We start from the raw sequence: 15303 nt of genomic DNA on the forward strand, positions 1-15303 counted from the left end.
GTAGGGAAGGATTTCCAGAAAGAGTATTTGGTGGGTAGAGATCGTGTTGACACCATTTTCAAATATTTCTGCTGTCCCTGACAGGTCAATGCCTGTCCCCATTTGTGGCGTCAGGAGTCCCCTCAGGTTCTGATGAAAAGACCTGTGCTTTTTGTCCCCCCCCCCCCCCCAGCTCTCCAGGACCTACAGCTTGATTCAGATGCTGGCGTCAGAAGGGCGGCCTTGGAGACCCTCAAAGTCCTGGACAGCTGCAATCAGCACTGGCTCCTGGCTTCCCCCAGAGGACTGCCGTGAGTGGTCCTGATGTGAACTGCTACATCAGGGTCACACCGGCCCAGAGCGAGGCAAATCATTTTTCATTTGTAGAAAAACTGTTGTAAGAGAATGAGTATCCATCCGTCCTCTCCCTCTGAAATATACATCCCTTGCTCTCCCGAGTGCAGGCTCCTGGCTTTACAGATGCCACCTCCCAGAGCCAACCTTGGGGCAATGGGCAGCTTCAGCCCTTGGGCCTCTTCATCCTCAGCTGAGCCCTTGTGGGTGTGGACAGGCAGTGCTCTCCCACATGTCCTGATGCACACCCACAGCCAGGCTTTTTTGGTGCCAGGCAAGGGGAGGTGAAACTACTGTCCAGCCTGTTTCTAAACTACTGTCTAGGGACCTTGTTTCTAAAGCAAAAGGCAGCATCCATAGCTGACCATGACACAGTGAAAAGCTCCACCTGGAAGTCAGTGCTCACACAAGCCTATCCTCCTCTTTTCCGGAGACCCAAGGTTATCAGTTTTTGGGCTGCAGGAAACAGGAGTCCAGTGGGGCCGGGAACAGTTTGGTTGGGGAACCAACAGGGTAATTGGTCCCATGTCTAGAAATCTGGAAGGGGAAGAGAAGAGAGCAAGGACAACTTTCTCATCCTTGGGTTGGCACTGAGGCCAGGGCAGGCTGAAAGACAGAAGGCAGCATTGCTGAGGCTTCTCACCAAGGGTGATGTTTGCAGCTTTTGGGCTCCAATAGTGAAGAGTAGGTATTAATTCTGGATGCACTTGTACATGGGCCCAGGGTGTGTCACATAACAAATCCATATACATCTGTACCCAGGGCTCCCCTTCCACTGGGGTCCAAAAGGTGAGCCGCAGAACTGAGGGCAATGGCCTGCCTCTGAGATAAATTTTCTTTTAAAAAGGAATAGAATTTGGAAAGAGTAAAAGGCTTAAGCTAACTACTGTAAAATATAACTCTGCATAATACTAACAAATTATTATTATTTTTGACTTTATAACACTAGATGGGGTGGTGCAGACTCAGAGTAAAACTCAAGTCTAACAGGCAAATAGAACAGTGAGTGCCCCCCGAACCCCAGAGAAGTCAGGACACCCAAGGGCAGCATACCCAGCCTCAAGTGAAGCAGACTGGGGTGTGGGCTGTCTGTGCCAGTGCTCATTAAGCAAGCAGGAAGCTTGGGTTCCATCCTTAGCATCTCAAAAAGAGAAAAAAAGTAAAAGACAAACAATGTTTGTCACCACCAATGGGTGTGGGACATCTCTTACATTGCTCAACTGAGTAGCCATTTGTAAAGGCTATTTGGTAAGTTGACGGCTGACTGTATCCACTACCTGTAAGTAGCTTCTAAGAGTGTGCCAGTGTTATGCACATACACACCCACAGCCCATGTGGACCCAGGAAAATGGAACAGGCCACCCGGGATGTGAGAGTCATCTACACCAGTCAGTTCCTATCACTATCACAAAACACTCAAGGACACTCCTAATCTAAACTTGGTTTTGGAAAGCCGAGGCCATGTGGTGGACAGATCTGGTGAGGGCCTGGTGTCAGAGGAGAGAAGATATGCAAGTGGAACAGGTACCACTTGCAAAACAAACAAATCACTACCACCAACAGCAGAAAACCCAACCAATCAAACAGTAAGCTAGACAATTGGGTGAAGTCAGGCCTGGGCTTTTGTAACCACTATGGGAAATCAATAAGGAGAAAGTCCTGAATTCTTGTCAGGAGGCAAAGCCCCTAATCAGTCTGAGACGCTTACACCATCCCACAAGCGTAGCCCTCTACCTGTTCCTTCCTGGGGACATACTTCCAACATAAGAACCTTTGGGGGACATAAACCATGGCACCCATTTATGCAAGCTCATGTCAGACTTGAAGCAAACCTGCAGAGTACACAATATGGCATTAGAACCTTCAGCAGAGGTCACATACTTGACTTCAACCCTTGCCCAATCCAGTTCACCTTCCTCTACGAGGGGATACCAGGTCCCTGAGTTCTCAGGAAGGATCAGGCCCAATGAAGGGACTAGACATGCAAAGGCCATGCGTGCCCTGAAGGTGCTTAAGTCTGTAAGCACTGTTAATGTGTTCTGAAGGAATCTAGTGCCAGGCTCTCAGATTTATTGCTATACCAACTTGAGTTCTTCAAATCCAGATGAAGCCCTGAGCCCAGTACAACGTTGTCTGGGCTCAGCACTGTGTATGTGTGTGTTTTAGGGCAGGAAGGTTACATGGAGTCCTCACAATAAAAATGGCACCTTTTTTGGAGACAGGCTCTTACTCTGTAGCACAGGCTAGCCCTAAGGTAATGTCCCTCTTGCTTTAGCTTCTCTAGCACTAGAATTCTGAGTTAGCCAGCACATCTGGCTGGAACTTTGTTCTCACAGATCTTCCTCTACCTCCAGGAGGTGTTGTCTATAGCCAGAAAGAAATCTCAGAACTGGCCAAACCTGCACCCCCATCTCGGCCTTCTGCCCTTAAAACGATTTATTATCAGTTCGATACCAGCGGCTTGCTCAGCAGGCATAGCCAACAGTCGTTTGTTATGGCTGACTCACGGGTATTACAAATGTGGTCTGGGCTGGAGGCCTGAGAAAAAGGGAGACTGCAGGAACCACTCTAAGGCAAAGACAGGAGAAAAGTATGCCCTTCAGCCTTACACTGAAAAACATCATAAAGGGTAGCGTACTAACAATGGTCACTAGACAGTTTGTTACTTGGGTTCTGCTACCACACATGGAATAACAAACTGCTCAGGAAGACTAGCTACTGGCAACTCGACAGACCTCAGTAGAAACAGGCCTCATGGGGGCTGCAGGGCTGCAAGAGTATCTGGAAATAATTCAGAATTGTTTCAAATATTTCTTCTAAAAGCATCAAGACCTTGAGATGTCTTCTTGTGGGTGTCTCAGGAAGTTTTAGCCGACTGTCTCTTTAAAAAGCCTGGACAGTCAGGACTGAAAGATGGTCCAGTGGTTACTGACTGCTCTTCCAGAGGTTTAAGCCGAATTCCCAGCAACCACACGGTAGCTCACAATCATCTGTAATGGGATCTGATTCCCTCTTCTGGTGTGTCTGAAGACGGTGATGAATGAATGAATGAATGAATGAATGAATGAATCTTTAAAAACTGAACTTCGAAAGGATCACTATGTCTGGGGGTCATAAGCAAGTGAGTGATATTTCACAGAAAACGTGGAACATACTCTAGATGGCATGTCAAATTCAGAGAAGAAAACTTGAGACAAACATGTCCACAGGGCTGACTGATATTGAAAACACAAACTATACAACTTTATTTGCAAAACATCTCCCCTCCCCGCCCCCAAACCAGAGCTCCTAAGACCAAGCCAAGGGATGTGCACAGGGTTCTGTGTTACACCCCAACCTGTGGACTTACACTATATCCTCCTGAAGGGCACTCACCTATGCAGAAGCAGTAGTGAGGAAGGTGAAGATGGAGTGGGGAGTAGAGACAATGTAACTAAAAGGAGGAAAACTGCCACTGAGAATCCCCTGAATATGAAAAGAGACACAGTAATGGCCAAGGTTGGCTGGAGAAGCCCAAGGCACCAACACCACACAAGAAAGGACAGTGATGATGCTATGTTGTGTCTTCTCTCTCAAAGCAGCTACTGACTACACATAAGCATCATGTCCAACAGATAAATATCCAATCAGCATCAAGTCCAGCAGACAAACACCCAACCAGCAATCAGGACACTCAGGTTCGGCCTGCTGCTCCTGATCAATCTTGAGACTTGGCCTAGTGAGCACACACTGCCGGGTATGACAACCTGCGCCTCTTTCTTGACAGCTGAGGGTCTCTCACAACAGCAGTAGCAGACTGTGAAGACGTGTGACCCTCAGCCACAGCTGAATCCTCTGGGATTCGCATGCACCAGCCAGAAGATGGTGACCATTTCTGGGAACTCTGGACTGGAGAGTCTTGATGTAATTTTTTCAAGGTCTCTGTTTGATGGGGAACAGCTACAGCAGCTTTCATTACAGATACTCTGTCACACGAAGTCACTTTCACCCGCTGAGGTGACACCAGGCAATACTTCTGATAAAGTCTGTTGAATTCTTGTTTAAGCTCATCATAGTGATTCTTTCCACGGCCAGGAGAGCCCATGCACGGTACTGAAATAGTACTGGGCCATCTTGCCTTTCCCATTGGCTCAGAATTATGCACTTGAAGAAGGCCAGACCTCTGTTGAGAATGGCCTGAGCTTTGTGACAGGCTGTCCTCTTGAGAGAGATGGCTCCTTAGGAGGCAGCTATTTGGTTTGACAGACCTTCCCCTCAGGTCCTCAAGAGCTTCACCTGGCCTCTCCATCTTTTCTTTGATGAAAGTTGAACTCAGCCTGTGGGTTTCCACACCCTGGCGGCTGCCTGGGCTTATAGAACCACCTCTGTGCATGTCTGCAACCCAAGACTCGGTGGGGCCAGTCAGGCGAGGCCGTTTCCCAGGAGACAAGCAACATTCCTGATGAAGTTTGTCAAATTTAATTTTAATCTCTCTATACCACTTCTCTACTTGACTTGGAAACATCCTCGGTCTGGGAACTGTTTTGATGGGTGAAATTAGCCACTGTAATGCCTTCACTCTATTTTCTTGCTCAAGGCAGTGTACTGTGTTTAAGTACTTCCGAGGCGTCACCTGGAGCTCCGTCCAAGCTGGAATGAATTCATGGACTTGGAGTTTGCGTCCTTCAAGAGAAACACTTTTCAGTTCCGAGACGGTCTTGTGGGGAGCAACATGCGGTAAGTTCTTGTAGTCTCGTAATATGCTGGCTTCTTTCCCGGGCTTTGAGCGGGGCACAGGCCCCTTCCTGTGGCTCCTCTGGAAGGGCTTGCTCCCGAGGCAGTAGGTCGTGTTCTTGAGCACCCTATTCTTGTGTGAGAACCTCCTCCTGAGCCTCCAGTTCTGACTGATGTAGGTCTTGGTGGAGATGATGCAGGACGGCTTTGAGCACAGCAGCCTACTCATGGACTGCATCATGCCCTCATACATATCACTGATTGTCACGTTGCAGATGTCATCAACTTCAAACGACTGGTTGCTTACACTGTTACTGCTGGTCCCTAGTAAGAAGTTGTCATTTCTAGTCACAATGGTCATGTCAGCTGGGCAAGGGTATGAAGGACCCTGGTCTCTGGAGGACGAAGCAGACACTTCAGGACCACCAAAGCTCTCTGCAGAGACGCCATCCTGGCATCCTAGGAGAGTAATAGACAAAATCAAGGAAACCACCACTCAACCCATCCACATTTCCCCACCAGACAGGGAGCTCAAGAGGGCATCACAAATCATGACAGTTTAAAACAGCACAAATAAAAGCCCAGAAGGGTTAAGGAACAGACTCTTCTTGGAAGACTTTATTTCAGCAGGCAAAACTGAATTTTTCTTCTTTACCCCAGCTGTGCTAAAGGGGTCTTCTCCACCCCTTACACTGTTTTGAGATGGTTGTTGGCTCAAAAGCCAATACAACACACACACACACAAATGAAAACCTCAAAAATTAATTAGAAAGAAAAATGCTACCAATGCAAACATCTTAATAAAAAAAGCCAGCAAAGATGGGAGACATGACTCAGTGCTTAACAGCACTGGCTGCTCTTCCAGAGCACCAGAGTTCGGTTCCCAGCACTCACATCCGGCAACATAAACACGTATAATCACACACACATGCACGCATGCACATAGCCGGGAAGGCAGTACCCTTGTATGCACTGTGCAGCTATGACTTCTGTATTACATGAGCACTTCATAGATTTCAAAAAATAAAATCCAGCCTACAGAAGCAGGAAGCCTCAAATGGAACACTTGAGACAGGCTGACAGTGATGGCCACCCAAGGAGCTACTTAAATGCAGTGGGTGCCACAGAGTGGGTCAAATATTAAAAAGGACAAAAATAGCCAAAAAGGAAATCGTGAGTCAGTTGGTAAAATTGTATCACGCCAATGAGAAGTTACGGGCACATTTTAAATCTTTTATAATCATGGGGAATCACCCAGTTCTTGGAAAGAACATGTGAAACACTCAGGGACATGTACTTGGCTACATACATGAGCCAAATCTATACTGCCTGTGTACATACATGTGTGTCAGGGAGGGTCAGCGAAAAAGCAAGGATGAACGCTACCTGTGACACACAAGGCAGACAGGTGGCTGCTACTCTCACTGCTGGGCCGCAGATTTGAAATGTTCAAACTGGTGAGGGCAAAGACCCGTACAGCAACTGGTATCATGACTCCAGAGGGAAAGTCAGCTCATCAAGACAATCTGCAGGATAGCCTGGGCTACGGTGAGGCTATGCCAGAGCAGGCTTTATTGCTTCTAGGACACACATTTGTTGCTGACAGTTTATATTGCCGAGACACGCACCCATGTGGAACACCAACCATAGGTGGTGGCCAAGTCTCTAAAGACGAAAGACACAGTTCATGTCAAATTACTCCCTCATACTTACCAGGGGCTGGTGTGACAGGTGAGGTCAAGGAAGGAACCCAAGTCGTGACTGTGTCTTTTTCACCTCCCTTCTCTGCGTTCTGAAACCAGAGCCATTGATCAGAAGGGTTTTGGATGTTCAGACCTTGCACTTATGGGTCTGGGCTCTCTAAAAATACACCGTCCTTGGATAACATTAGCTATTCCCACTTTAAAAAAAGTGTGCACCATAGTGTGACAGTGGCTGGCTAGTCAGGTGGAGCAAAACATCTGTGAACTCTGCCTACAAGGGGACAGAGACCCTTGTGGCAGCTATTCTTGGCCGAGCCATCGGTGGCTCTCGTCTACCATTACACTTGGATTTGTCAGAATGTCCAAAGGCCATGAAGATGGTGGGCAGAGGCCAGACAGTTGGGCCTAATTCCAACATCTGCTGCTCTAGGTGAAGGAGAATGCATTCCTAGGACAGTAATCAAGGGAACGCCAAACACAGGCTTCAGCTGGCCACCAGTAACGTAAGATCGACTTCATGGGAACTTGCAGCCACCAGGAGGGGAAAAGTGCTTGTTACTTGACACTACTCCTCACACATTTGGCATTAGAATATTAGGGTGTCCTTTGTTTTTATGAAAAATGCCAACAGAACTTGGGCAACTGGAGGTGACATCTTCAGTGATACCCTCCAATTCCAGCTGTGCTAGTTAGCATTAGCTGTCAACTTGACAAAGCCCACAGTCACCCAAAGAGTCTCAACTGAGAAACCGTCTTTATCAGGTGGTTGTTGGCCACGTCTGTGACTAACTGACCAAGAATGACCCAGCCCACTGTGGGTGGCATGCCATGGCAGGGGGTCCTGGGCTGCAGTACAGCAGAGGGAGCTGGGCAGGGAAAGGCTATCTCCTCAGCCTTCCTTCTGCCCTGCTTCAACCCACCTCAGACCAGGAGCAGCAGGCTGAGGAATCAAAGAGGAGACCTCACCAGGGAAGGTGGGGGCTAATTCCCTAACTGTGCAGCTAAGAGTCCATGGCCCCACTGCATCCGAGCTATCCCAAGACACCCTTAGCATGACTCCCATCTCCCGAGTTTCCCTGATGCTGTCTAGGCCCCTGGGGCACTCACTGAAGAAGGCTCTGTGGACAGCACACTGAACCCTAACAACTGTGCCCCAATCTGTTGTTAATGTCTAGTCAAGTCTTACCAGTACACACACACTGATTACCTTAAAATAGTCTGCATCTTGAAGCAGTATATCCACCTGGGTCAAGTACTTTCTTCTTAAATCAGTTTTCAAGGTGTTTCTGGGCACTGTAAGCTGATCAGGAAGAGAGGTCAGAATATTCAGTCTGAATGCAGGTACCCCAGCCTTGTGAATGCTGGAACAATCTGAAATCTTATACGTGTGTGAATATTTAAAGTTACTTCTCCACATTTGCTATGGTATGGCCTCTCAGGACTTCCACAGATCCAGCATCGGATGGCAGGGCATTTACCCAGGATTCAGAGAAGGTAAAATGAGTGAGACCACACAACCTGGAGATGTCTGTGACAGCTTTACTAGAAAGAAAGGAGGCTGGAGACTATCTGGATACCTCAGCTGAGAAGATCAGAAGAGATGAGTGTTCCTGCTCAGGGGCTCTTGGGACACCGGCTCTCCTACTCTCCTGGTAGGAGACACCTCCCTAACAGCCAGTGCCACAAGGCTGGAAACGTGCTCTAATGAGTAAGCTTGTGAAGACCGTCACCTACACCAACCAGCCAGGGAGGTGAGAAATCAAACAGTACAAGAAGGCAGGGGGACTCCAACCCTGGGAACACTCAGGGAAACGAGACACAGAGGTACTCAGTATTTAGGTTAGTGACCTTTTGAGCACACAGATTTTTAAATGCCGACCTGGAAACACTTCCTCATGTCACTGTCTGAGGATAAGGTTGGCTGGCAATCCCACCCACAACATCTAGTGGCCAGTCAAGAAAGATGGCGTACAGCAAATACCCTCTGTGCTCAGCCACCAACGTGAGAGGAACACTGGCCTCTGAGGAGGAGCCGGGACCTTGGAATCTGAATGGGTGACCAGAGCTATGGTAGCAGGGCCCTGGGGGACATCTTGGAGGACATGCTTTCTGGCAGCTGCAGCTGTACCTGGTGCTGCCCAGTATCACCGGAAGTTTCGCTCAGGTTGCAAGCTGGCCAGTCCTCCTCTTCCTCCAAGCTTGTATCTGTGCCGCTGCTCTCTGAATCAAGAAGCAGAGAAAATCACAATCTCACAGGCACTTCTGGTTCTTACTTGAGACATGGCTACCTATGGTAAAGGTCCCTGTTGGTTCAAATCGACTTGCTGGAGTTGGAAAAGCGGTTTAGGGGTTGAGGGTGCTTACTGCCTGTGGTGGTTTGAGTATGCTTGGCCCAGGGAGTGACACTATTAGGTGTGGCCTTGTTGGAGGAAGTATGTCACTGGGGGGGTGGGGGTTGGGCTTTGAAGCTCTATCCAGTTCGTAAGAGACAGTCTACCCCTGGCTTCCTTTGGATAGATGTAGAACTCTCAGTTCCTCTAGTGTTGTCCCTGCCTGCACGTTGCCATGCTTCCTGCCACAATAATGGGTCAAACCTCTCAACACGTAAGCTAGCCCTAATTAAATGTTGTCCTAAGAGTTGCCTGGGGCGTGGTCTGGGCCTTTAACTCACCATTCACTGAAACACCCCCAGGGTACTCATAGCCCCAAAGTCCAAGACAGCACTTCAGGAGTCATTGTGAGTAGCTTTAAGCAGTGGGGGAGCTTCGCATCTAAGGGGGGGAAATTTTGCCTCTTTCCCCCTTTGTGACACAGGCTCACTGTGTACCTTTAGCTGGCTTGGAATGCACAGAGCGCTACCTGCTTTTGCCTTCAGAGTGCTTGGATTAGATGAGTGCTCCAGAGTAAAGTTCTCAGGATAAACCATGTGAGAACTACCTGGGCAGTGGCAAACCCAAGCTGGCAAGGGGAAGCACCTTTCTGTAATTTGGCCGCAAAGGGACCCAATGGAAGGAGCTGGGGCAGACAGGAAGCACAGCCTGGGAGCCTTGCAGAAGGGAATGAAGACAAGACAGACACTGGCCGCAAAGGGGTGTGTACTGAGGGGTGGGGATATGGTGTTTATCTCTAGGGGTTGGTCTTCACACCACCACCCTTAAGGGCAAATTCTAAGACCCACTAAATGTTGACACCACCAGACAAGACATGGCTCCCCATCTTCTAAGGACCAAGGAAGACATACCTTATGATAGCTTATGTTTTTAAAAATACTGCTTAGCAATCTAGATAAAACATAAACAGTGAGGGATCCTTGTGTGTACACTGCTGTAGTAGCGACAAGCTGTCCCTGTCCCTACCCTCCCTTTCTAACTGGCTCCCAGGACTGTGTGCAGGATTCTAAATACTCACCGCCTTCTGGAGCTTGCCCATTTAGTCTGTCAATCACCTTCACAGAAGGGCCCTTGGGTACACAAATCAAGAAATACAAGCTTGACTAAGTGACAGCACATCTCTAGCCACCGTATAGCAAGACATTCACAATCCTTGCCAGACACACAGAACAGGAAGTCTTTATCTTTCTGTACAGACTCCCAGAACTCCATCGGTCAACAGAGAGAACGCATCAGTGTCCAGGAACTCACAGGGCAGACCTGGGATCTATATTCATTTATGCACTGTATGTTTATGGCCACACAGTACCTACTCTAGCTCCTGCCGGGTGGAGCCAGTGTGCACTGTCCCAGGGAGCCACTGCCACTCTCTAAAGCCTGTGCTCGCCAGGGTCCATTAGGGCATCACCAGGTGCTTCTTAGTGAAGCGCCGGCACTCGAGATAAAAGGCTGACTACGATTTTAGGTCAGCACGGGGAGCAATGTCTTCTCAGGTGCTAGTGCTACGGTCCCAGGAACCTGAAGTGGTCCAGCAGCACCGAACTGGTCTGCCTCCTGGTCACCATACAAGCTGAGACCTCAAAGTTCTAGCTTATGTTCTGTGGTTTCCGGTGTCTGAAAGGCAGGACTTTTGCCATCCTCAGAGACCCCATACTGTTTGTTTGGTACCTACAAAGGGAGCCCACAACAAGCCAGCATGGGGCAATGGAGAGTCCACCCTGACTGCCTTCCACAATCCTCTGAGTGGCAATCTTGGGACCTGCATAAACACTTTGTCTTGGGGGGGAAATGACCAATAATAAACCCCAGTAATTCTGTTGGGTCCCCAGCTGCATAAAGCTCTAGCATTTCTACAGACCCCAGGCAGAAGGTCTTCTACATTTTAAACAAAAACCTTAAATAAATATACCTGCAATCGGGACTACCGTTCTAGCAGTGGGTTGTCAATGAAGGGGTTGCTGTATGTGTAACGGAAAGACAGCACATCTGTGGCCTGGAATGGGGATGTCACAGGGACTGGGACAGGCTGCTCCTAAGGACCATGCAAAGGGCTTCACTCATCAATCCATGGAATATACTTTCACACCTCTGGTGGCTTCCGCCATGACAGAACTGAACAGCAATGTACACAAATGACCAGCACAAAGCACGTTGGCCGACCCTGACTCATAACAGAGGAAGGTGCCAGGGAAAGAACGAACCATAGAACACAGATGTAATTCTAGCATTCCAGGAGGATGGAGCAAGACTGGGGAGAGTTTGAGGCCAGCCTGGGCTACATGTCCCATTCCAGGTTAGTTCGGGTGACAATGTGAGATCCTGTCTCAAAAAACCAAAAGGCAACTACATTATATAATAGCGGATGAAGATGAGAGCTCCCTGGAAAGGGGCATGAGGTGGATTTCCAGATAGAAATGATGAGTGAGTACACGGCAGGCAGACTCACCTGAGTGTTCTGCTATGATAATTAACCTAGGAAGCTTAATCCCAGAACTGCTATTAGTGCTGTGTCACCTGATCTTGCTGCTTCACTCTGGCCAATGGGTTTCCCCAGGAACCATGGTTGCCTGAGACTCCATTAGACCAGACAGCCTTTCACTAATCACCAGGGTGAAAGGCCACACGCAGTCTCACATTAGGAAGGCAAACTGGGTTGATGCCACCCAGGGAAACAGTTTCAGCTGTATTTACTAGCTGTAAAGCTCTGGCACCAGGAGACCCTTATTTGAGAAGCACACATACGCTTGTTCTGAGGGGCCCTGTGGACTATGACTGAGAACTAGCACACAAGAGCCAGGAGATGGAAGCAGCACCTCCCAGCGTATCTTCAAACAGGAGGGAGAAAGGCAGAGGAGGAGATCAAGGGCCCTGAGGTGGCCTCCTGCAGCCCTCAGAGCACACTGGCCTCAAGGCTCACCCTCGCTGGGATTTACATCAACACACTACAGCAAGGAATTAAGGCAGCAAACTTGATGGTAAATACCTGTGCTTGTTCCTTGTCTCCTTTCTTTATCAGCTTTCCTCCCCAAACTTTCAGTCCTTAGGAAATAAAAGTGACAAGTGAAGCAATCTGAAGTGTTCATGTTTCTGCTTAAAATGCTTTGATGGGAAACCAAACCAAACAACACAAAAGGCATGAGTTAACAGCAATGCAGGTTTTGACAGACCTTTTGTTTAGCTTGGTGAAGAAGAAAGTTTTGTAAAAACTGAGATTGGACTAACTTGTCACTAATGACCATCTCTCCTACCCAGAAGGCAGCAATTTACCCAATTCCACCAAAATCCTAAAGGGCTAAAGACTGCTCATATTTCAAATACATATTATTCTTAAGCTATATATTTGGGGTTGGGTGTGTGTGATGATTTGTATATGCTCAGCCCAGGGAGTGGCAGGATTAGAAGGTGTGGCTCTGTTGAAGTAGGTGTGTCACTGTGGGCTATAAGACCCTCATCCTAGGTGCCTGGAAGCCAGTATTCTGCTAGCAGTCTTCAGATGAAGATGTAGAACTCTCAGCTCCTCCTGCACCATGTCTGCCTGGATGCTGCCATGCTCCTGCCTTGATGATAATGGACTGAACCTCTGAACCTGTAAGCCATCCCCAATTAGATGTTTTTTGTAAGACTTGTCTTTTGTTTTGGTCATGGTGTCTGTTCTCAGCAGTAAAACCCTAACTGAGACAGAAGACAGAGACACATATCAGACATTTGACCTTATCTTGGGAGTCAGTGCTTTTCTAGGGTAATCTAGAAGCGCAGTACAGAGAATTCTGGAGCTTGAGTGCACCAGCCCTGTCATTCCCCAGCTAGCAGAACCTGTGATAAACTCACTCCTAAATCTCCCAGGAAAATACAAGTGACTTAAAAAAAATTGTGGGTTTGGAGATTTGAGATTTTATTATTACAACAGAAGCAGAAAATAAAATTTACACAGCACCCTCTATGCTCCAGATTTTACCAAGGACACACCAATTAATCTTCACAACCCATCTGCATTTAACTCCTACACCCCCCTAGAAGCCCAAGGGACAGACTTAACGTGTCTGCTGTACAGACAGCTATATAAAGAGGGAAGTTCAGATGACTAGCCCCAGGCTCTCCGCTCATGTAGTAGAACCAGCATGTGAATTCTGGGAGGTCTGAGTGCACTGACCACTGTAGGACACCGCCTTTCCAGAAGTTAGTGATGCTTGACTATATGGGCTCAGGGTCAAATCAAGGTTTTGCTACTCTGGCTGAGTGGGCCTCTCTTTGGGAATCAACATTTAATAGCATTTTCCAAAAGTGCTTATGTTGCATGTTTGAAGCTGAATTCTACAAAACTCTTAAGCATAGGCACAGGTGAGGTGTCAATACACACGAACGATCCCTTCCTATTCTCTGCAGTTAACCCTCTGCTCCAGTCTCTGCCTTAAATCAGGACTTCATTTCTATTGCACAGGGAAGGTCAGCTGCACTTTAGGAAAGACCACGTCAAAAACCGTTTCTCAGAGGGACTCATGGTGAACTTGCTAGGACACAGATCTACTGACAACTTCAACCCTAGGTGCCTGTATGTTGGCCAGATCTCAGGGAGGAATACTGTCTGCCAATCTGTATGGTCTCAAAACTCTCCAGACACTTCACTGCTCCCATATAACAGACATCAGTTCTCTATCACTGGCAAAAACATCATTCAAGATAGATGGGCTGTTGAAAATATTCCAGACACTGCCCATCCTTTCACAAACAGGTGCAAGAACACAGAAAAGCCAAGAGACAGACAGCACGCTTAAGGGTTCCTATATTACTGTGTCCTGACCCATCCAGAGAAAAGCAACCTGTTGCAGTGTTATGTCAGTTTCTGCCTATGTAAAATGCTTACCCAGCATGTGCCTTCAACAGTCAAAAAGATAAAGGGCACACTGCGCTTGTCAAAGAGCAGGCCTTATGGACCCTTGGCAGGCTGTAATCCGAAATCAGGTTTTATCAATAAATGAGGACAAACATCAGGGATGGATCTTAGGGAAGGAAATGACCTTGTACAAACATACCCCAGTTAGAGAACACATGAGTTTGAAGGCAGTTCAGAACATTAAATAAAATGGCTTCAGAGGAGGCGGGCAATGGGGCTGTCCAAAAGGGAGGGGTCCAAGTTTACACAGCATAGCCTAGGAGAGGAAGCAGTCCTGGGTGCTCTTTCAAATGGCCTGGCAGACACTTCAACGCCGGCAAACACATCCATATAGAATACCCATGGCTGTTAACATCCTCATTTTACAGAGGCACTGTACCACTAGTCAATTAGCTCGGCCTTCCAGGGTAGGCATTTAAAAACCAGGCTGCGCCTGTGTCTCCAGGCATTTCTTTCAGAGAAATGAACTGGCAACCAGCAACTCATGGATTCAAGGTCCCTACGAGGAAGGGGAACTAGTGCTGCATCGCAAATTCTAGACCCCACAGTTCTAGCACACTGCCAATAGGAAGAGTGGGCTCCGTACCCTGAGGCGTCTCGTAAGTCAGCGAGGCCATCTGCACCAACGGGTCATCCTCAAAGGGCTGGTCGTACTGCGGGGAAGGAGAGCCGGTCAAATGCCAGGGCGTTGGATTCCCCACCCGCCGCGCCCTCCCCGCCACGGCCGTCCCAGCCCACCTTCGCTATCAGCCGCTTCATGAACGTCTGGAAGCGTCTTCGGCTTTCATTGAGATGCTGATGCAGTCGGTTATCCTTCTGATGCAGAGACTCCATGGCGAGCACTGCTTACCGCCCGAGCGCACCAGGCGCCCAAGCTCGCTCACAAATCAAACGTGGCGCCGCGCGCGCTGATAGGCCCTTTCAAATGTATTTACGCAACCGATCCTGCCCAAACTTCCGCCTCTCCGAGGGAGCGCTTCCGGCGGAAACGGGAAGGGGAGGGAGGAGAGGGAGGGCCGCCAGAGCAGGCGGAAAATGTGCATTACTTCATGCGGCACTTCCGCGCCCCCTAGAGGCGTCTTGGCGAATTGCCTGTCAAGGCTCCCCATCCTGGGTCAACCAATTTCCCCAGCTCCTTGGAGGGCTTGGTTTTTGAAAAAGCCAGATCCAAGGGAAAGCCAGTGTTCAAAAACAATACACGTCCAAATGTGCTGATCGATATTGCAAAAGTGAAAGAATCTGTGACTTTTTTTATCCTAGGGTTTTAATAAAC

The 15303-nt window shown here is 48.4% G+C and overlaps 2 protein-coding genes across 2 annotated transcripts in view; one reads left to right on the top strand and one right to left on the bottom strand.

Annotated features, from left to right (window-relative positions):
• MROH2A (maestro heat like repeat family member 2A) overlaps nucleotides 1-294 on the top strand; it is a gene marked incomplete at both ends in the record, with an annotated part of 32003 nt that extends 31709 nt beyond the window's left edge. Inside the window, one exon of the mRNA XM_080933437.1 lies at nucleotides 173-294. Within this exon, the coding sequence (XP_080789563.1) occupies nucleotides 173-294 (122 nt within the window). The remainder of the gene's footprint in view (nucleotides 1-172) is intronic.
• Nucleotides 295-4048: 3754 nt separating this feature from the next.
• On the bottom strand, nucleotides 4049-14864 carry HJURP (Holliday junction recognition protein; the record flags this gene model as incomplete). Its single annotated transcript, XM_080933258.1, has 8 exons — nucleotides 4049-5505; nucleotides 6760-6838; nucleotides 7957-8049; nucleotides 8878-8969; nucleotides 10158-10194; nucleotides 12123-12178; nucleotides 14617-14683; nucleotides 14769-14864. 8 exons carry the CDS (start codon nucleotides 14862-14864, stop codon nucleotides 4049-4051), a joined length of 1977 nt encoding a protein of 658 aa, XP_080789384.1.
• Nucleotides 14865-15303: the final 439 nt, after the last annotated feature.

Source organism: Micromys minutus (genome assembly GCF_963924665.1).
Source record: "Micromys minutus genome assembly, chromosome: 19".
NCBI classification, from domain to species: domain Eukaryota; kingdom Metazoa; phylum Chordata; class Mammalia; order Rodentia; family Muridae; genus Micromys; species Micromys minutus.